At 52.5% G+C, this 21,305-nt stretch overlaps 1 protein-coding gene across 5 annotated transcripts in view; it reads left to right on the plus strand.

Annotated features, from left to right (window-relative positions):
- Window positions 1–21,305, plus strand: part of SIPA1L3 (signal induced proliferation associated 1 like 3) — a 236,349-nt gene that overhangs the window by 138,774 nt on the left and 76,270 nt on the right. For all 5 annotated transcript variants that reach the window (XM_047710004.1, XM_047710001.1, XM_047710002.1 and 2 more), the window contains 5 exons: window positions 248–378; window positions 8,631–8,819; window positions 9,685–9,859; window positions 12,818–12,921; window positions 15,560–15,717. In XM_047710004.1, the coding sequence (XP_047565960.1) occupies window positions 248–378; window positions 8,631–8,819; window positions 9,685–9,859; window positions 12,818–12,921; window positions 15,560–15,717 (757 nt within the window). The remainder of the gene's footprint in view (window positions 1–247; window positions 379–8,630; window positions 8,820–9,684; window positions 9,860–12,817; window positions 12,922–15,559; window positions 15,718–21,305) is intronic.

A 21,305-nucleotide genomic window follows, 5' to 3' on the forward strand; every position in this document is an offset into this window, starting at 1 on the left:
GGGTGGCCTCAGGGCCCCCCATTTCTCAGATGAAGGAGCCGAGGCTCAGAAAACTGAGGCTCTGTGAACTTGGCACAGGGGGCCCAGTCCAGTCTCGTGGTCGCTCTGTCAAGTGTGGTCGTGACAAGGCAAGTTTGTCTGAATGGGATCCCATAGGTCACACAAGAACCTACCCCCGGGCCTGGCATATCACCCCTCCTTCCCAGAGAGTTTACTCTGAACCCCCACCCCTGCTCTTCCCTCTCAGAACATGCCAATTACTTTGGTGTGGACGAGAAGCTGGGACCAGTGGCTGTGAGCATCAAGCGAGAGAAGTTGGAGGACCACAAGGATCACGGACCTCAGTACCAGTACAGGATCATCTTCCGGACCCGAGAGGTAGGTCCCATCACCATTGTTGGCTTCCATAAATTGTAGCTGCTCACCTCTGTAGCCCTTAGTCTGCGACAAGTGCTTCCCCAGCTACATCTCATGTTAGCCTCCCAGTAACCTCCTGAGGGCAGTCCTGATAGTCCCTCCCTTTTACAGAAGGGGAAACTAGGGCTCAGAGAAATTCAGTGACTTGTATACGATCAGTAAGTAAGGGGCCAGGCCGGGATTGGAATCTTGGAGAGCCCAAGATTGCTACCCGTGTAAGAGATTCACTCTGGTTAGCATAAGAAATAAAGAGAGAGCTGTAAGGGAGTCTTTCAGGATCATGAGATGTCCTGCAGAATGGAAAGAAGGCAGCAGGCCTCAGGCAGGACAGGAACTGGGGACTCTCAGCCAGAGCAGCACTGCTGTCGACACTGTTCAGCTCAAAACAATCCCAGTGCTTTCACATGTGAGTAGAGAAACCCGTTGTCCTGGTTTGGTTATAGGCCTTCGCCTAAATTAAATATCAGCTGTGGCTAGGGAACAAGGCCTGCTGGGGGCACCCTGCTCAATCAGGACTCTGAATTGTAATGGACAGAAATCTAATTCTAACTGGTCTAAGCCAGAAATAGAATTCATTGGTCCATATAACTGCAAATCCAGGGTATGACTTGCTTCAGGCATAGCCGGATCCAGGCACTCAAATGATGTCACCAGAATTTGGCCCCCGACCACTCTGCTCCTCTAAGCCCTGCTGCTTTTCTGCACTGTGAATGTCATTCTCTTCTGCCACCAGCAAGCCATCTCCATGTCATGGGAAAATGAGACTGGCAGCTCAGCTCTCCTGCATCTTTTATACGTTCTCCTCCACAGGGAAGGGACACTTGCTGCCAAATCTGTGGGGAGGACTCTCATTGGCTCTGCTTGGATCACGTGTGCTTCACTGGGTCTGGGGGCAGGGCAGGACACTGAGCTTGATAGTTCCATTAGAGCCACCTGGAGGAGGCAGCCGGGGAGTTCTCCTGCCAAAAGAGGGGAGCTAGGCCAGCAAAAACAATAGAGACTTCCAAAAGATCCAAGTAAGGATGACTTTTCCAGAAAGGGGGTGGTAGTCAGCTGGGCAGGCCCCCCAAAATGGGTCTCTCCTGGCCCTCCCTTGCCCCATCCCCCTTGTTCCTGGCCTTTGCCCAGACACGGGAACCCCACAGGCTGCCGCCGCCAGGGGCTTTGGGTGTGAGGCCAGCTGAGCCTGGACGTCCTCCAGACCGACAGATGCTGCGCTGAGGGCCCTGGCCCCGTCCCCTCATGATGACCCTCTCACTGAGGAGGAATGAGATGACACAGAAGCTTTGTGGCAGTTGAGGGGGGCAGACCTCAAACTCTGTGCCCCCAACCACAGGTGGTCACCAGCCCCTCTACCTCCCAGTCCCCTCCCCCATCTCCTCACCTTTATGGCCACATAAGCACGAGCGCAGAATGTGAGGTGACAGCTCACACTACCTCAGTTGTGTCATGACATCCAGGGAACTGCTGGATGGGATGACCACAGTCAAAGGCTAATAAATAACGTTTATCACGATGGCTGTTATGTTGCAGATCTCTGTAACATGGTGTCACATAGTAGCTTTACCCTTTTGTGTATTCACGCACTTGAATGTCACACAGTCCCATGATGAAGGCACTGTTAGTCTCATTTCCGGATGATGGAATGGGCTCTGGAGAGGTTAGGGGACTTGCTCGAAGCACCCTCAGGAGTCCACCTGTTCTCCGGCCCCGACACAGCTGCCTCTGGGAAGCTGCTGACTTTGGCTCCGACCACCCGGCAGACCCATCGCTGAGTTGGGAACTCACCTTTGTTCAACACTTTGGTGCTGGTAGTTTTAATTCATAAAAGTGGAACACGGAGAATGAATTTTTTTTTAAATCCAGCCTGTGTCACACATACCGAGGGTCCTGAGACTTGGGTGAGAGCATACTGGATTGGGGTATAGTATTTTTGCTGTGGGTCCTATTCAGTAAGTATGAAACCAGCTTAGTGCTGTGCCTGTCTTGTGCCTGCTTCTGTCCACTTCCGAGCCCCAACACCCACAAAACTTGCCTCCAGTCCTCTGCAGAGTGGGCAGGGGGCCTTGAGTCTTGGGGCCACGGGTCTGGGATATATCCCCTCGGAACCACTGTCTGCCAACTGTGCACGGGGCACTGAGGGCGCAGTAGTGAGTGAGGCAGCAGAGATGTTTGTGAGACCGCACTCCTGTGGGTGAGGCAGACAACATACACATTAGAAGATCATACAGTGTGGTAAGTGAGGACAAGGTAGAAGGTAAAGCAAGGAAGAGATAGGAAGTATGAGGGGTGGTTCAATTTTTAGGCAGAATGGTCAAGGGAGGTCTCACTGGGAAGGTAACAGTTGAGTAATGACCTGAGTATGAGATGAGAGAAGGAGCCACGTGGAAATCTGGAACAAGAGCATTCCAGGCAGAGGGAACAGCCAGTGCAAAGGTCCTGAGGCAGGACCGTGTCGGGCACACTGGAAACCTGGTATGGATTCCTGATTTGGCCACTCACCAGCTGTGAATGTGGGCACCTGGCTTCGCCTCTCAGAGTCTCAGTTTCCCCCTTGGGAGTCCCAGTCTCACAGGCCTATGGTGTGGGCCCTATGAGGTTACACAGACAGGCAGCGCCATGCCTGGCGCTCAAGAAGAGCCCAGTGAGGTTAGTTGGCAGGGGGTCTCTGTCTTCTGTCCCCTTGTCACATTCCTGGCAGCCCTGTGAATTTCAGCCCACCGTGAGGTTCACAACCACAAGCCCTTTTTCTGCCCCCGTATCTATGCAGGCCACGCACAGATTCAGCCTTGAGCCTGACTCCTTGCCCAGCTGCCCTACTGGGCACTGGGACCTGAGAACCTCCTCATTTGGAGTTGAAGGAAAGGCAGCAGCCAGCGAGGTTTGCCTTGCCTCTTCCTCGAGCCCTCCCTGTGGCAGAGACAGGGCGGACAGTCACACAGTCAGCAGTAATAGCAAACGCTCTCAGCGCGTCTTCTTGCCGTGCACTGTCCTGAGTGTTGCGTACGCGTGGAGCCTTCAGATCCTCTCAAAAGTCTCATGATGTGGATCCCGTTGTTCCCATTGTGCAGATAAGGATGGGAGGTTGAGACCCAGGGAGGTAATCATTTGTCAGGGTCATCAGTGGCAGAGCCTGGATGTGGACTCAGGCTGCCCCGGGGCCTGACCCATGCTCTTCACCACTCAGCACTCTGCCTGTTGGGTCGAGTTTGAATTCTGTGCTCTGGGAACAGACAGCCCTGGTTTCGGTTCAGCTCTGCCACCACTGACCATGTGACCTTGGACAGATGGCTTTGCCTCTGGGCTTCTCCGTTTCTTCGTCTGTAAATAGGCTTTATGCTGTTGGCTCCCCGTCTCTCGGAGCAGTGGAAGGTTCTCTCCCACCCGCACATGGGGCTGCAGGACAGTGAGTGCCCTGGCTCTCGCCTTCCCCTAGGAGGTCCAAGGGCCATGCTGGGGAGTAAGGGTTGAGCTCACAGGCAGAGTTCTGTCCTTGTGTCCACATTCACAGATCTCAGGCTCCTGTAAACCAAGGTGTGAGGTTCAGAGTGAAGGGCTCAGGCTGTTTTCTAAGCCAGCAGGCCGGCCCACCCCAGATGGCCACCCCCGGCCGCCAAGCAGACAGTCTTAAGTGGGCCCGCATCTCCCGGCAGATGGGATGTGAGCATTGGGAGCCCCGAGCTTCCCACCAGGGCAGGAACAGACTGGGAGCTGGACTTTGGCGCCACGCACCTGAACATCAGCCCCCCTCCCAACCCAGACAGGACAAGCCCCGGGCCAAGGCTGCCCCGTCCTGAGCCCCTTGCTGGCCTGTCTCTCCCAGGACAGAGGGAACCCCAGTCAGCCAGGGATGGTCTAGCCTCCTGACCTAGTAGGTTCTCCCTTAACCCAGCAAACATGAGTTTTTGACAGGCTTCAGTTTTGTTAGGGTTAGGTTTTGGATTTGTCTTTTCTTTCTGATTTAAAAAGTAACAGTGACTTGTTACTGTAAGTGTGAAAAGTAGAAAAAAGAGAGTAGAAAACGTAGAAAAGGGAGAGTCTCCTCTATTAAGTGAAAAAAGCAAGGAGCAACAGTGGCCTCATTTGTGTTCAGTGGGTAGCTCTGATTGTGTGTGTATATAGAAATAATCTCCGAAGCATATTGTCAAGTGGGGAGAAAAGCCAACTGTATGTTCCTGTTAAAGGTTAAATTTAAATTCTTAACTCTGCATATGGCTTTGTACAAACACATTTGACGTGTGTGTATACATAATAATGGCTAACACGTATTGAGCACTCACTGTATGCCAGACGCAATACTAGCACTGCACATGGACTGTCTTACCGAATCTTTACAACCCTTGGAGGTAGGTGCTGTTATCCCCATTTTATAGGTGAGGAAACAGGCACAGAGAAGTTAAGCAACTGGCCCAGGGTCACAGCCAGGGAAAGGGTAGAGTCAGAATTTGAACCCAGTCAGACAGACTCCTCAGTGACCTCCCAGGAAACATTCCTGACGGGTACACCCACTGCCCAGCAGAGAAGGGGCTGTGTCTAAGTCAGGAGTCAACATTGAACAACCTGTGCAAACCTCCCGGCTTACATGGTCTCCCGAGACCTTCTTACAGCTCACTTGACCAGTGATCCTCCGTGAGATGATGACAGGTGTCACTGAGAGTGAGATCACGCAGGGTCTTGCAGTCTGGGCAGGGTGTATAGATTTTATTTGGAGAGAGATGAGAAGCCACTAGCCCGTTCTGTGCAGAGGAGGAGCGTGGTCTCACTCAAGCTGCTGCAGAAGAATGGATGGTGGGGCGTGGGGGCCGAGGAGGGAGACCAGGAGGAGGGCTATTATCATAGGCCCGGTAGGTGATGATGGTGGACCGGACAAGGTGGAGGTTAGAGATGGCTGGCCACTCGTTGCATCCTTCCGGTGCCCTACTTATTATCGCCAGCAGAGAAGGAAAGGCTGGGAGCTTTTTTCAAGTCTTGGCTTATGGTCAAGTCTTCAGAGCCAGAATGTGACCGGAGGCCACCTGTGTCTAGTGCGGGAGAAAGAATGAGGTGCAGGACCAGGCTTCCCTTTGGGCCCAGCAGAGGGCGCTGCGGGCCAGTGTCAGTAGGATACAAAAAACACTGATCCTGTTGGTGCATTCATTGAAACTCAAATCCCAGGGCCGCCCAGACCAGCAGTGCTTTGCCCTCATTGTCATCATTGCTTTTCATGATCCTAGTTCAAGATCATGATAAGAAAGCCTTGTTTATTAATTACTGGGGCCAGAACTGGGAACTCCCAAACACGAGATCATTCCATTCCTTCCATGTATGCCTATTGCCCAGCTCCTGTTTGGAAAGGGTAGGCTGTATGCTTAGAGGTGACGTCATGACACATTGTTTTTGCTGCCTGCTATGTCCACATGTTGACTCAGGGCCAACATGTTTTTCCAGTCACCACTGATCCTCCTTAGTCTTTAAACCATAGCCTCAAGTGTGTTCTAAGTGCTTGTAGCAATTGCCTCAGGGAGGCTGTTTTTCCTGGTAGAACCCCCGTTGTGCTGTCTTGGGGGGGCTGGAGCTGCAGGGCCTGGCCCTGCCCTTGGCGTCACCTGATGGCCAGCTCACATTGTGGACAGAAGCCAGAGCTGGTGCAATGGGGACGTGAAGCAGCCAAGGTTCCCAGGGCCAGCAGACCGTAAATTGGTACAACCACTTGGAAAACTTCAGAAAATTAAAGATTAACATGCCCGGTGACTCAGCAGTTCCTCTTCTAGGTATAACGCCCCCCCAAAAAATGTGTTCATATGCAATACAAGGTGCTTCTGTGTGTGCTTCTCACAGCACCTTCACGGTTGTCCAACACTGGAAGCAGTTTCTGGGCTCAGCAGTAGAATGGATCCATCGTGACAGAACATCTGCTTCTCACGGCAGCATGGTCGAATCTCATATCCATAGTGTTGCGAGAAGTAAGCCAGATAGAAAAGAGTACAAACTGCATGAAGCTCAAAAACAGGCAGAAATAAATTGTGGAGTTAGAAGTCAGGGTAGGGTTGCCTTTGGGGAGGAGGGGAAGGGGTTTGGGGGACCTGGAGATATTTATTTTTTTGATTTGTGGTGATTACCTAAGTGTTCACTCGGTGATGATTCCTTTAGCTATGCTTACATATGTTGTGTACTTTTCTGCATGTGAGTTATACTTTACAGTAAAAAAAAAATTAAAAATCTTCAAAGAAAAAAGTCAGGAGTTTTGGGAAAGTCAGGGGTCCTTTGGAATCCTGGTTCTGTCACTTAATTATGGTTGCCTTAGAGAAAGCACATAACCTCTCAGTGCTTCAGTGTTTTTTTTTTCCTTAAGATTTTATTTATGTATGTATTGAGAGAGAGAGAGCAGGCACATGTGTGCACATGGGTGGGGCAGAAGGAGAGAATCTCCAGCAGACTCCCTGCTGAGCACGGAACCCAACGAAGGACTTGAACCCACAACTGAGAGATCATGACCCGAGCTGAAATCAAGAGTCAGATGCTCAACCAAACCGACTGAGCCACCCACGTGCCCCAGAGCTTCAGCTTTTTTTTTTTTTTTTTAAGATTTTATTTATTTGACGGACAGAGATCACAAGTAGGCAGAGAGGCAGGCAGAGAGAGGGGAAGCAGGCTCCCCACTGAGCAGAGAGCCCGATGCGGGGCTCGATCCCAGGACCCCAGGATCATGACCTGAGACAAAGGCAGAGGCCCAACCCACTGAGCCACCCAGGTGCCCCGAGCTTCAGCTTTCTTATCTATAAAATGGAGATGACAAAACTTCCCTTGAACAGACCTATACATTTATTTTTATCTTATTTTATTTTTTTAAAGATTTTATTTATCCATTTGACAGACAGAGATCACAAGCAGGCAGAGAGGCAGGCAGAGAGAGAGGAGGAAGCAGGCTCCTTACTGAGCAGAGAGCCCGATGCGGGGCTCGATCCAGGACCCTGAGATCATGACCTGAGCCAAAGGCAGCAGCTTAACCCACTGAGCCACCCAGGTGCCCTGAGCTTCAGCTTTCTTATCTATAAAATGGAGATGACAAAACTTCCCTTGAACAGACCTATACATTTAATTAGATAATTACTCTTGTACCTGGAATATACCAAAGTCAACTGTACCTTCACAAATGTGACTTTGTTATAAAGTCTGTCAGAAACTGCCTTGTCTGTAAACCTGAAAACCTAACTAACCGTAGCTAAAACAAATAGAGGGATGCTTTAATTTTCTAATGAGAACTCTGGAGGTAGGCATCTGGAGAGATTGACTTCTCTGTGGTTTTCTTGTCCCTTTCCTCATGATCACAGCATGCCTGCCACAGCTCCAAACATCTTATCCTCACACCAACATCCTTAAGAAGAAATGGGCAGGTGGAAAGGCTTTCCTTTAACTAAGGGAGGCAAATGTGTCCAGAAGTCCTTCGCAAGCTGAACTCCCCGCACATTTCATTACCTGGAGCTAGTCATGTGGCCAGCTGTAGGAAAAATGTAGAAAGCACCTTCTGGGAAAGGGAAGTGAGATGGCTGTGATTGGCTTGACTCAAGGTTTTCAATCCTGGCTACACATCAGAATCACCTGAGTGACACTGAAAAGATTATGTGTGTGTGTGGGCATAAATATACACCTGTGTAAATCTGAGAACATACATGCACACATACACGCATCCCAGAGCCCCACCAAAGAGCAGCCATATTATGACAGTGACATGTTTACACATACTCTAAGGAAGGCAGAGTGTCCATTGATGCTCACCTTATGGAGCCTTTTTATTCATTATACACTTAAATGACATCTCCCCACTTAAATGCAAGTTGCGTGTGGGGGAAGGTGTCTTTGTTTCGTTCACTGCATCCCAAACAGGGCTGTACTTCAAGGGCACTCAGTTGGTATTTGTTGAACAGACAAAGATGTGCTCCATCCATTGTCTCAAAAATCTCATCAGCTTAGTCCCCTGGCACCCTTCGGGGCTGTGATGCCGTCACTGTACTCATTTCATCACTCACAAAAAGAGAAGCTGAGGCCCAGAGATTTGAAGGCACCTGTTCAAGATCTCATAGGGAGGAGGCAGCAAGTTCAAGTCCTGGTCCAAACCCAGGGCTGGCCCTGGGGCCCAAGCTTCAGCCCATCACACACATTGCTCTGAGAACAGGACTCTCTTCCCTTCTTGGGTCTGGAGAGCCTCCTAACCTTCCCTTCTCTCCCAAAACCAGCTCATCACCCTTCGGGGCTCTATCCTGGAGGATGCCACCCCCACCGCCATGAAGCACGGGACAGGGCGGGGCCTCCCCCTAAAGGACGCCCTGGAGTATGTCATCCCTGAGCTCAACATCCACTGCCTACGACTGGCTCTCAACACTCCCAAGGTGACCGAGCAGCTGCTGAAGCTCGACGAGCAAGGGGTGAGCTGGGGGCCAGCGTGGGGGGCCACCGCAACCCCATTCTGTACCTCTTTCTTTCCTTGTCTTTGTTTTTTTTTTTTCTTTTTCAGAACAGCAACCCACCTAAGCTAGTTTAAGGAAAAGGGGAGATCTATTTTCAAATTCCAAGGGTGCCAGGAGCAGGGATGTGATGGCGTCTGAGGAGAAAAATGGTCTGGGGATGAGACAGCCACTGGGGTGGGTGGGGGGTTTGAGGGGGGGTGTTCCTTCCCCCCCGCCCCCCATCTGCACACAGGCTCCCTCTGCTTCTCTGTCCTCCCACAGCTCCCAGAGTGTCTGTGAGAATGACAGCTATCTGCAGACCCCAGCTGGGTCACTCTCAGTCCCAGGAGAGCGTCTGACTGGCCCACACTTAGGTCAGGCGTCTATCCAGATTCTAGTCACCAGTGACCGGGGGAATGAGCGAGACACAGAACAAAAGTGATTGGAGGCCCACCTCCTAAAAGCAGCATTGACTGTACTGAGCCCCGAACTCTCAATTTCCTTCTGCAGACATCTTAGCCAGTTCCAGGCCACCTTCTATAGGGGCAGCTAGCCAAGGTCACTGTCCCTTATTCTTGAAAGAATGGCATGGCACTGTGTCGAGAGAACAGGAGCCAGCCACACAGGCACCCTGTCGTGCCTCTCTGGAATAGGAAGGAGAGAGAGGGACAATGGGGATATGCCCCCCCCCACATGCTTTCTCCTTCCTCTCTGGATGTGCCGCTGCTCGACGGCTGTGGGACCCCAGCAGCCACCTGGGCACTGTGCCTGAGGAAGCCCCTCTGTTCCGTCCTCCTGATGTCCCTGCCGGGCGTGCCTCACAGAGCTGCTCTCGCCTCTGCAGCTGTGCCAGAAGCACAAAGTGGGCATCCTCTACTGCAAGGCTGGCCAGAGCTCGGAGGAGGAGATGTACAACAATGAGGACGCCGGCCCTGCCTTCGAGGAGTTCCTCTCCCTGATTGGGGAGAAGGTCTGCCTGAAGGGCTTCACCAAGTACGCCGCCCAGCTCGATGTCAAGAGTAAGTGGCGCAGTGGCCTCGTGTGGGGGGAGGGGAGCGGCAGTTAAATCACAGGGGGCCACCAGCGCACCCCCACCCCGGGGGCAAAAGTCACAGGGCCTGGTGGTCCCTGGGTAGGGATGCAGGACAGCGGGAGCTCTCAGCCTCCACTGACAGGGACGCAGATGGTGCGACCCCTTGGGAGAACAGGAGGGTGTCGTCTAGGGAAGTGGGCAGACGCACCTGCTCTGGGAGTCAGCAGTCGCGCTCCCGGAAGCGTCCTGTGCGAACTCATGCACACGTGCGCTAGGAGCTGTGCCGATGCTTCGTGACTGCCGGTGCCCGACAGTGCCCAGCATGCATGCGCGGAATCGTGGCGTTGCATGCACAGTGCTGTGTGACAGTGACAGCAATGACAAGAACCTCAGGCAGCCAGTCCTCTCCCCAAGGAGCCATGATACGGGTTCAGTTTGCTCTCCCACCCCCCCAGACTGCCACAGAACACGTCCATCCTATTCGCCGCATGTACACATATTATGTGCATGTATGCCCACGTATGTACGGAAACGCTAGAACGAATATGCCGGGTCTCACACCTGCTTTAAGCAGACGGCCACCGATGCTCCGTGAGCCTTCTGGTTTTCCGGTTATATCCACCCTCTCCCTGGAGGCAACCGCTACCCTGAATGTGGCCGTGTCCGTCACTGTCTTGCTTTTCTTTAGAGTTTTACTGTGTGAGAACAACCGCCTCAGACAGTACACTGTCGAGTGTGCTTTTAAAAATACCGGTTGGGGGGCGCCTGGGTGGCTCAGTGGGTTAAGCCGCTGCCTTCGGCTCAGGTCATGATCCCAGGTCCTGGGTTCGAGCCCCACATCGGGCTCTCTGCTCAGCAGGGAGCCTGCTTCCTCCTCTCTCTCTGCCTGCCTCTCTGCCTACTTGTGATTTCTCTCTGTCAAATAAATAAATAAAATCTTTAAAAAAAAAAAAAAATACCGGTTGGGTAGAAGCCATCACTCAGTGCCCACTCCTGTGAGGCCACTATCCGTGCTCACTGTCAAGCAAGTGGCCCTTGAGCATTAAGACTGTGGGCCTCTTGCTCGTTCCTTCAGGAGACTTGTTATCCCCGCTCTCGGACAGATGGCTGCTCCTGAGGCTCAGCGTCCTGCCCAAAATGGCAGGCGTCATGTTGCCATGAGGATCGGGGGCCCGCTGCCGCCACGTGGTTTCTGTGGGAAGTGGATTTTCTCAGAGGACCCCAGGGAGCACAGTGCTCCTACCCAGTGGCCCCAGCTTACTGGATAGGGATGCTCCCAGCTTGCAGTCACCCGAAGGTCACTCGGCTCCAGGCCTGGCTCTGGCACCAGCCAGCGGTGGCTTCAGTGCCCTCGCCTGTCCCAGCTTCTCCCCAGAATGTAAGGCCGCATGATCAGGGACTCTGCAGGCTGTTCTGCCACTGTCTCTGTAGCCCCTTCGGTTGAATAAAGCTTGGTGGACTTGAATGCCTAGAAGTGCCAACGAGTGGGCTTCCTGAGGTGAACGGGACACCCTGGAGTTCTTGCAGCGTGGTTTGCGGGTTCCCTCCTACATTCGACAGGAACCTCCCAGCCTTCCTCCCTGGGCAGGAAGGAGCCGTTCAAGATGAGAGGAGTATGCACGGGGAACCTGATCTTAGGTCCGGGTGCGGGAGGGCCCCCGGAGAACATGGCCTGTGGCCTGAGAGGGGTGAGGCGGAATAAAAGAGGTAGAGAGGGGGCAAGAAAAGCATTCCAGGAGAAAGGAGCACACATGCAGAAGCTCTGAGGTTTAAAGGCAGTTGCCCAGGGAATTAATGTGGAGGATGGAGTGAGGAAGGCAGGCAGGACCTTTAGGCTCAAGTTTAGGGACTTGGGTCTGTTTCCTGTGAGGAATGTGAAACCCTCAAGAGCAGCGCCAAGTACTACTAAGAAAAGACCATAGTGTCAGACAGTGTGAGTTCCAGTCCAGACTCCACTGCGCCTTGCAAGTCCCTCCCTCCCTGTGCCTCAGTTTGCCCCTCAGAAACATGGAGCCAGTAGTCAGCTGTGCTCCCTGGTCACAGTCCCCTCTCATCGGGGGCAACCAGTTTCCTGACTCTCAAGATTATCATTCATCGTCTTGCTACCTATATACGTGTCTCTAGCTATAATTTGTTCAGCATGGTTTTGAACATAATGTGAACGGAATCCTTTAGGATGTGCTCTTTTCGTGTCTGGCATCTTTCATTCGACGTATGTGTGCGATTCACCCATGTGGTGATTATGGCTACTTTGAAGGCTCTATGTTTCCCCACCACATCAGTATGCCAGTCTGTTCATTCATCTTTTTTTTTTTTTTTTAAGATTTTATTTATTTAACAGAGAGAGAGAGAGATCGCAAGTGGGCAGAGAGGCAGGCAGAGAGAGAGAGGGACGCCAGCTCCCCGCTGAGCAGAGAGCCCGATGTGGGGCTCAATCCCAGGACCCTGAGATCATGACCCGAGCCGAAGGCAGAGGCTTAACCCACTGAGCCACCCAGGCACCCCTATTCATCGTTTTGACTGACGTTTGAAGGTGCTTATTACCCATATCACAGGGCACGTGTGTGCGATGTCTCTCGGTTGTGAACCCAAGAGACGAAGTGCTGGTCATCAAGTAAGCTGCTCTTCAGGCTTAATTACTGGATATTACTAAGAAGTTTTCCAAAGTGCTTGTACCATTTTGCACGCCTGACCAGCCACAGAGAGTGATTCAGTGGCTCTCCGTCCCCACCAGCCCTTACTACGGTCAGACTTCGCACTTCACACTTTTTACCAGTGTGCTGGGTGTGTAACAGAAGGTTTCCTTTTTACCTAAATTTATTGAATTTTAAAGAGTGGAGTTAGGTGCAAACATCAAGCCGAAAACTAACGCAGATGGCCTGTGGGACGTGGCACAAATCCAGAGGTTTGGGAAACGCGGTGCTAACTGGTGTTTCTGTTGCAGCTGACTCCACGGGCACCCACTCCCTCTACACGACATACCAGGACTACGAGATCATGTTCCACGTCTCCACCCTGCTCCCTTATACCCCCAACAACAGGCAGCAGGTCAGTGGGGCCCAGGGCAGGGGCCCCCACATGATTTCCAGTGGATGCACAGCTGAAACCCAAGTCACTCTCCCTCTCTGGGGCTGGAAGCTGGCTGCCTGGCGGGCACTGGCTCTCCTGCTACTGTCCCATACAGCAGGTGCCCCCTGTGGGGGCCCATGGCCTTAGAGACCCTCCACACCACGGCCACATCACCTGGGGGTTGGAGGCTAGGCCAGGTATCATTTGATACCAGTGTTTTTCTAGCTGTTCCTGGGCCACCTTGCTTGTATCTAGAAACCCAACTCAGGAGTCTCTTACATCATCAGGGGTTCTGTGGAAAACAAAATTGTATGTCAACATTATTTTGACCAGAAGTAACAGAAATGCAAACCAAACAGCCATAAGCAAAAAATGAGTCTAACTGGGTGGTGTAACTCTCAAGTTCCAGGATAGGGTTGGCTTTAGGTATGGCTGGATCCAGGGGCTCAGACAATGTTAGGAATCCTTTTCATTTCTCATCTCCGCTTTTCTTCACTGTGGCCTTATTCATAGGTCTTCCCAAGTCATGGCAAAGATGCCCCCTAGCAGCCCTCTGCTCACATCCCCCCAGCAGACCCACTCTGGTGGGGAGAGGGCTATGCCTCCCTGGTGTCCCAGAGACGTTTCAGGCCTGACTCTTGTTGACCATTCACTTGCCAGTCCCTGGGCCTGGGGCAGGGATGGAACAGGCTGACTGGCCAAGCCTGAAGCACGTGCCCACCGCTTGGGAGGGTGAATGGGGTCAGCTCAACGTGCAATGTTGATAGGGATCAGGGAGGGGCTTTCCCAAAGGGAATGGATATGGCTGCTAGAAGAAGAAGAAGAAAAAGATACTAGGTGGGCAAGAGCAGCAAACACCTGCTTCATGAGGCTCCTCTCCTGGACATGCCATGCAGATCCTGTCCTGAGACAACAACTCCTAGTTTCTAAAAAACAGAAGCCCCACAGACTTGTGATTTAGGAAATGCCTGTTTTTTCCATTGGTACAGATGACACTGTAGATTTTACAGAGCAAAGATGGTCAGAGCGGAGTGATCCCATAAAGTTAACCTGTAGCATTTTGTCGGAGCATTGGTCTCAGAGTTGGCCCTGAGTTTGAATTCTTTCTTCCCCTCTTCTTAGCTGTGTGATCCTCTCTGACCTTGGGCTCCTCCCCTATAAAATGGGCAGAATGACGGTCCCTGCACGAGGCAGGGCCCGACACGCAGGAGGGGCACAGGAAGCAGTCCCTCATGCTGGGTATTTGGTAGGTAGGGAAAGCTTGGGTTGCAGAGTCAAGCAGAAGTGGATTCAAATCTAGGCTCTTTGTCCCCATGATTGTGTGACTGAGGGCAAGTCACTTAACCACTGGGAGCCTCAGTGTTCCCATCAGTAAAGGGGTAGGATAAGTTCATGCCTCACGGGGTTGCTGGGATAAGAGGAGCTGGCCCCTTGAAGATGCCTCACCCGGGGCTGGCCCCAGCAGACGGTTACTTGACCTAGCAATGTCACCAGTTGAAAGCACACATAAAGAAACGTTTGGTAGTGTGAGTCATGCTGCTCAGAGTAAGTGTCTGGATTCCACATTCTGGGTCACTTCGTGTCGAGCTACACAGGATGCCCATCTGTGGACCTCACGTTCCCAGTGTGGATCCCTGACCATGAGAGTCGTACAGAGGCTTAACTAGTGTTAATTAGGAACATTGTGATGTCAGCAAATAAGTAAAACACTGTGACCACATCTTCGCCTGCAAAGGTTAACAGTCTGTTGGTCAGAGACAGTGAGAAACAGAGGCGAGAGGACTGGGTTCCCATGGGCCGGTCCGAAGCCACCCCTGCCCCAACCATCCCAACCCAAGTGTCTGGGGCAGTGGCAGCAGCAGCCTGGGATCAGCCCGGCAGGTGGTGTCCGATCTGCCGCCAGGAGCCATGAGCCAGGCTGTGAGCAAGTGAGCATCTGCCAGGCCCTTCCGACCGCCAGGAGATATTTCTTGAGCACCGACTGTGCCGGCACTGCTCTGAGCACCAAGCACACAGTAGCGGGCCACAAACGAAACAGACCAGTGTTAGTGGGAGGGAGTAGAGGAGAACCGAAAGGAAGAGGGAAAAGCCACCATGTGCTTAGTGTCAGGAACTGTTGAGTGGGGCAGCAGGAGAGTAGAGATGGGGGTTGTCGTGGGGATCCAGCAGCCAAGGAAGGCCTCCATGGGAGGGAGGTGTTTCAGCAAAGACCTGAAAGAGGGAGCCCCTGGGGTCTCTACAGGAGGAATGTTCCAGGCAGAGGGAACAGCCAAGGCAGAGGCCTTGAGGAAGAAGTGTTTCTGGCACATTTGAGGAGCTGCAGGAGGCCAGCATGGCGGGAACAATGAATGAGGGGGAGCGTGGGAGGAGATATCAAAGAGGTGGGGGGGGGCAGGTGGCGTGGGGCCCCCTGGGCCATGTAGGGACTCTTTTACATTGAGTGAGGCCGAGCCACCTGAGGGCTATGAGCAGGAGAAACATGATACAACCTGGGTCCATGGTTCCCACTGGCTGCCTGTGGGGACCAGACCAGGGAGGAGTAAGAGCAGGAGGTGCTGCCAGGGAGGCCCACAAGCCAACCTGTGCCACCCTCCTCTCCCCCATTTCCATTTACCAGCTACTGAGGAAGAGGCACATAGGAAACGACATCGTGACGATCATCTTCCAGGAGCCCGGGGCGCTGCCCTTCACCCCCAAGAACATCCGCTCACACTTCCAGCACGTCTTCATCATCGTCCGAGCCCACAACCCCTGCACTGATAACGTCTGTTACAGGTAGGCACCACTGCATAGGCTCCCCCCAGCCCTACACGCACAGGAAGTTGCAGCCCCTGATCTCCAGCCTCTGGGCAGCCCCCCGGTTGGTGCCACTATGTGTGCCTCAAGGGAACTCTGTCCTTATGTCCCTGCATCTTCTAGGGAGCCATCCTCAGGCAGAAAGGGGCATGGCATCCCAGTTCTCATCGGTGATTCGTATTTGCCTGGCATCTTTTGGTCGCAAGTGACAAGAACCCCTCCTCAAGCTGGTTTAAGACAGAAAGGCCTTTGTCTATGTCAGCTCTCCCAAATGACAGGTTTGAGCATAGCTCGATCTGCTCTACTTTCCTGTACATTGCTTCGTTTGCTCGCAGCTCTAAGCTTAACCTCCTTCCAGCTGCAAATCCAGCAAAAAGAGGGCTTTGCTTTCCTGGGAGGAGAAGCTCCAGAACTGAGGCTTGCTGACCTGGGTGGGGGGTGAGGAGAGCCCATCATGGAGTGAAACCACCACCCAGGCAGGGGAGGGGGGGGGCGGTGGCGGAGCACAGGAGTGACGGCTGGAAGGAGGCTCAGAAGATGGAAGGGTGGGGCAGGGCAGACACACGCACGGACACACACACATGCACCACTCTGGACACAGAGCTGAGGTTTCAGTTCACAGAGCAACAGGCAGCACGGGCCTCAGACCCATTCAGCATCCTCCCTGAGGGCCGTGTCTCACCCAGGGGAGTGGCCAGCAGCCAGAGGCCAAGTGGAAAGTTCTCTGGGTGTGGGGTGAAGATAGAGCTATAGTCCTTGGAAACCAGCTGACCAATGACCTAGGCCCAGGCCAAGGGCAGCCCGTGTCCCTGGAGCAGCACCACAGACTCTGGGGAGTAGGCTAGGGAACACTCTTCTCCATTTTTTTGGAAATGGTTTGAAATGCAAAAGATACAAAAAGTAAAATAAAAAAGTTAAAAAAAAAAAAAAAAGTCACAGTCTCCTCCTAACCCACCCTGCTCCCCCCACCCAGTCCCCTGTTAGCAGTTTCTTGTGCAACTGGATGTCTCGTATATATGTGGGCAACTACTTTTAAGTATTGCTTTTCCCCGTGTTAATATACACGGAGCGTGTCACACATGCTCACCGACCCTTGAGATCTTTGCAAACCAGTACCTAAAGTGCTTTTTTACTCCTCATGACCACGTAACCTGCTCTCGTGTGGGTGCACAAGACTCTTCCCCCAGCTCTGGGCACTGGGCTTGTTTCCCGTCGCCCACAGTTCCACTCCGTCCTGCAGTAATCTTACGTATGCTCTCATTGCACATGCGTCCAAGTACACAGCTGGGAAGATTCCTAAAAACGGGGTTACTTGGTCAAAGGGTATGTGCACAGGTGCCCTGGTGGTCCTGGCAGAATCGCCAGAATCTGCCTTTTTCCTCTGTCAGAGGTGAAGGAGAGGAGGGAGGGGGGTTCCGCCACGGGGTGGCGCCTGCAGCTGCTTGTTCCTGGGGCAGGGAGCAGCAGCCACCAGTGCCCCTGCCTCCGGGCTGGGTGAGCCTGGACTCCCCCACGTGCCCTCCCATCTGCCTCAGGAGCTGGAAGGTAGTCCTGGTGAGGGAAGGTGGACTTGTTGACACGCGCGCACACACACCCGGAAGAGAAGGCCGCCTTCTCCCCGCATTAGGGGCTGGAGCCAGGCTTGAACTGCGGGAGTGGGGGTGGGTTCTCCCACTTCCCAGCTCTGGCCTGGACTATCACAGCAACCCACGGCCAACCCCCCACCTCTCCAGGCCAGCCTTTCCATGGCCTCCAGGATGCTGGCTTTTTTCTGATCCACAAACCCTGGGTTTTTTTTGTTTGTTTGTTTGTTTGTTTCAGGTTTTTTGGGTTTTTTTTTTTTTTTTTTTTTAAAGACTTATTTATTTGAGAGAGACAGTGACCAAGCAAGCACCCCACGCGAGCGGAGGGAAGGGCAGAGGAAGAGTGAAACGGGCTCCCTGCTAAGTGCAGAGCCCATTGCCAGGCTTGATCTCATGACCCTGAGATCGTGATCTGCACCAACCAGGTGCCCCTAAACCCTTCCTGTTTTTTACAGTTTAAAGTATTTATATTGTGCAATATTTTAAAACGTTCTGAAAAGCTCAGAAAATAATATAACAGACACCCATGTGCCCACCACCAGATTTAACAGATGTTAACATTTTGCCATATTTGCTTCAGTTCTCTTTATTTTTAAAGAAAGAAAATGTGAAAGATACAACCAAAGCTGCCCCCACCCTTTCTTCCCTCCTTCTCCACAGACAGCTGGTCCCCGGACAGACCACACCCTTGTCCCCTCGCCCCCCCCCCCCGAAACTCCCACCGTGTCCCCAAACACATTTCCGTCCCAGCACCCATCATGCTGTAAAAACGACTCCTCGGGGGCACCTGGGTGGCTCAGTGGGTTAAGCCTCTGCCTTCAGCTCAGGTCATGATCTCAGGGTCCTGGGATTGAGCCGTGCATCGGGCTCTCTGCTCAGCGGGGAGCCTGCTTCCTGCCCCCTTCTCTGCCTGCCTCTCTGCCTACTTGTGATCTCTGTCAAATAAATAAATAAAATCTTAAAAAAAAAAAAAAAAGGCAACAAAAACGACTCCTTGGCATGGCCCTGGCCTCTATTAAAGGTAAACCCTGTCACGTCCCCCTCCGTGTATCCGTCATGGCATGGGGCCTGCCATCTAGTGGGCCCTAAAGAGATTTTTGCTGGCCAGACAGTCATAGGCCCTGAGGAAATGATTGTTGAAGGAATAACTGTGAGTATTCTGGAACTGCTTCCTGGGCTACAGTGACCTGGTTGTGTAGTGAGGTGCCATCCTTTCCAGCTCCCAAGTGTGCCATTTCTGAGGGGTACGCTGGTGCCCCTGCAGCCTGGGAGCTGTGAAAACCCAGTCCCCCCTGCTGGGATGTAAGGGACCAGTTGTTCTGCTTGTCCAGAAATCTTCAGCAGCTTGTAATTTCACGATTCTTCCAATAGTGAATCAGGACTGTGGGAAGCACCAGAGTGTCTGTCCAAGCAGCCAAGTGCTGACTGGAGAAGTTGCAAAGCTGTTCACATCTGTAAAGTACAGTGTGGATGCACCTTGAATTAGAAAGACTTGCTGAGGCTTCCCATCCCTCCCCCAGGCTGTAGGCGAGGCCTCGCCCACACAGTTTTGCACCGAAGAAAACGCACCTGGTTTGTGTGGCCTTCGAAGAACCTTACTCCTGGGAAATGCCTTTTTCTGTCAAACCTACAGAAAATCTCCTGTGCATTGGTAGAAATCTGTTCCTCCTTGGGCTGTTCAAGTTTAAGTTGTTGGGTTTGGAGTTTTTTTATTAAGATTTTATTTATTTGAGAAAGCGCAAAAGCAGGGGGAGCCATAGAGGGAGAAGGAGAAGCAGGTTTCCTACTGAGCAGAGAGCCCGATGCGGGGCTCAATCCCACGACCCTGAGATCATGACCTGAGCCAAAGGCAGACGCTTAACTGACTGAGCCACCCAGGTGCCCCAAGTTGTTTTAATCAGTAGTGAACACCTGTGCTGGTGCTGGGCCTCAGCTAAGCTCCAGGTGGCACCTGCTGACGTGGCACTCCTGAACTGGGGGAGGATCGCTCTACCGTGAACAGTGGAGGTGGCGATCAAGGGATCTGGCCTGACCAGCCTGGGATGTGCAGAAGCTCACCCAACAGTCTCCTGCCCGTGCTCTGGTCCCTTCCAGTCCTTTCTTCATGGGACAGCCACAGTTATTTTCACAGATCGTCAGTCTGGTCAGCACTCGTTGCAAGCACTTGTGTCTGTCATGGACCCTGAAGGGACAGATGCCTCACTTGGGTTTTAACTGAGGATGAACAAACAGGCTGTTCACAGGGGGGCCTAGGTCAAGGGAACCAGTATAGGAGCGTGAGGCATCCCGGGGCCAGCAGCAGCAGGGACGCAGTACCCACCCCTTTGGCGAGATGAGGGCGCAGAGAATGGGAGTAGTGTGGCTCCAGGAAGAGGGGCCCCCAGACAGGAGCTGTGGCTGTGAGTTGAAGGATCAAGGACTGCAGCCACTGCCACCAGCCCAGCAAGAAGGCCCCAAAGAGAAAGCTATCTGCCAGCTTTTCTCTCCTGTCACGTCCTCTTGCTTCTGCTGCTTCCTGTTGGCAGAATTCACTGGAAGCCGCAGGGCATGGGAAGCCAGGTGAAGGTGATAACCCGCAGAACCCCACCTTCCAGGGCACTGAGAATGGCAGAGACCAGATCTGGGGGTGCAGGGAGTGAATAGCGAGTCCAGATGGTCAAAGCATGGCGAGCTTTCCCGATTAAGATGAAAAGCACTGGGGCGCCTGGATGTCTCAGTTGTTAAACACCTGCCTTCATCTCAGGTCATGATCCCAGGGTCCTAGGGTCAAGCATCGGGCTCCCTGCTTGATGGGAAGCCTGCTTCTCCTCTCTCACTTCCCCTGCTTGTGTTCCCTCTCTCGCCGGGTCGTTCTGTGTCAAATAGAATCTTTAAAATATACATAGAGGGCGCCTGGGTGGCTCAGTGGGTTGAGCCGCTGCCTTCGGCTCGGGTCGTGATCTCAGGGTCCTGGGATCGAGTCCCACATCGGGCTCTCTGCTCAGCAGGAAGCCTGCTTCCCTCTCTCTCTCCCTGCCTCTCCGTCTGCTTGTGATCTCTCTCTGTCAAATAAATTAAAAAAATAAATAAATAAAATAAAATATACATAGATCTTTTAAAGGTGTAATAATAATATATATAGTATATTATTAATATATATTCACTCAAAATTAATACATATTATATTTCATAATATATGTTATGGGGAAAAAAGATGAAAAGTGCTAACATTCCGTCAAGGCCCTGTGAGGCCTGGCTGCCATCCCACTCCTCACTTTCTGGGCTCAGACCACCCCAGCCTCGTCTTTCCCAGTCAGGCCTTGCACCTGCTGCACCCCCTGCTTGCAGGACCCTCCCCTCAGCCCTTCCTATGGCTCCCGCTCAGCCTCAGATCCCAGCATACATAATTATCACTTCCTCAGGGAGGCCCTCCTGGATTCCCCATCTACATTGGGTCCTTCTTTTGTTTTGCCTATACCCTATTCACTTTCTTTGTTTTTGTAAGTGTGTGTGTTTGGTACACATCTGCTCCCAGATTAAAAGTTCTGGGGGTCAGGGACTACTCTACCCCCAGTGCCCAAGAGAGGGCGTCCCAGAAATGCTTGTCTCATAGAGGAAGGAGTGTTACACTGCCCCCCCCCATGTCACTTGGCAGGCAGCTAAGGGACTGGGAGTCGGAACCTGAACAAGCATTACGCCGTGTTCGGGTTTCATGGCATATGTTTCAGTCAAGAATCTCATTATTTAAAAATTATTTTATAGTTGGGGGAGAAGCATTGGGAAATCTCTCCTAACACTGTGCTCACAAGGTGACATCTTTGTGGAGGAGACTACAAAGCTCTTTAAGAAAGTCGTAGCAAGCTGACTGCTCACGCATTTACAGGGACTCCTACTGGTTTTAATCATCACAGAAACAGCATAGCTCCAGGAGTCTCCGCTGCCCCTTTACACCTCTTCCTGGAGAGTCCTATTCCCCTGCCCCCGGGTGGTGACTGAGAGGGGCTG

Source organism: Lutra lutra, chromosome 17 (genome assembly GCF_902655055.1).
Source record: "Lutra lutra chromosome 17, mLutLut1.2, whole genome shotgun sequence".
NCBI classification, from domain to species: domain Eukaryota; kingdom Metazoa; phylum Chordata; class Mammalia; order Carnivora; family Mustelidae; genus Lutra; species Lutra lutra.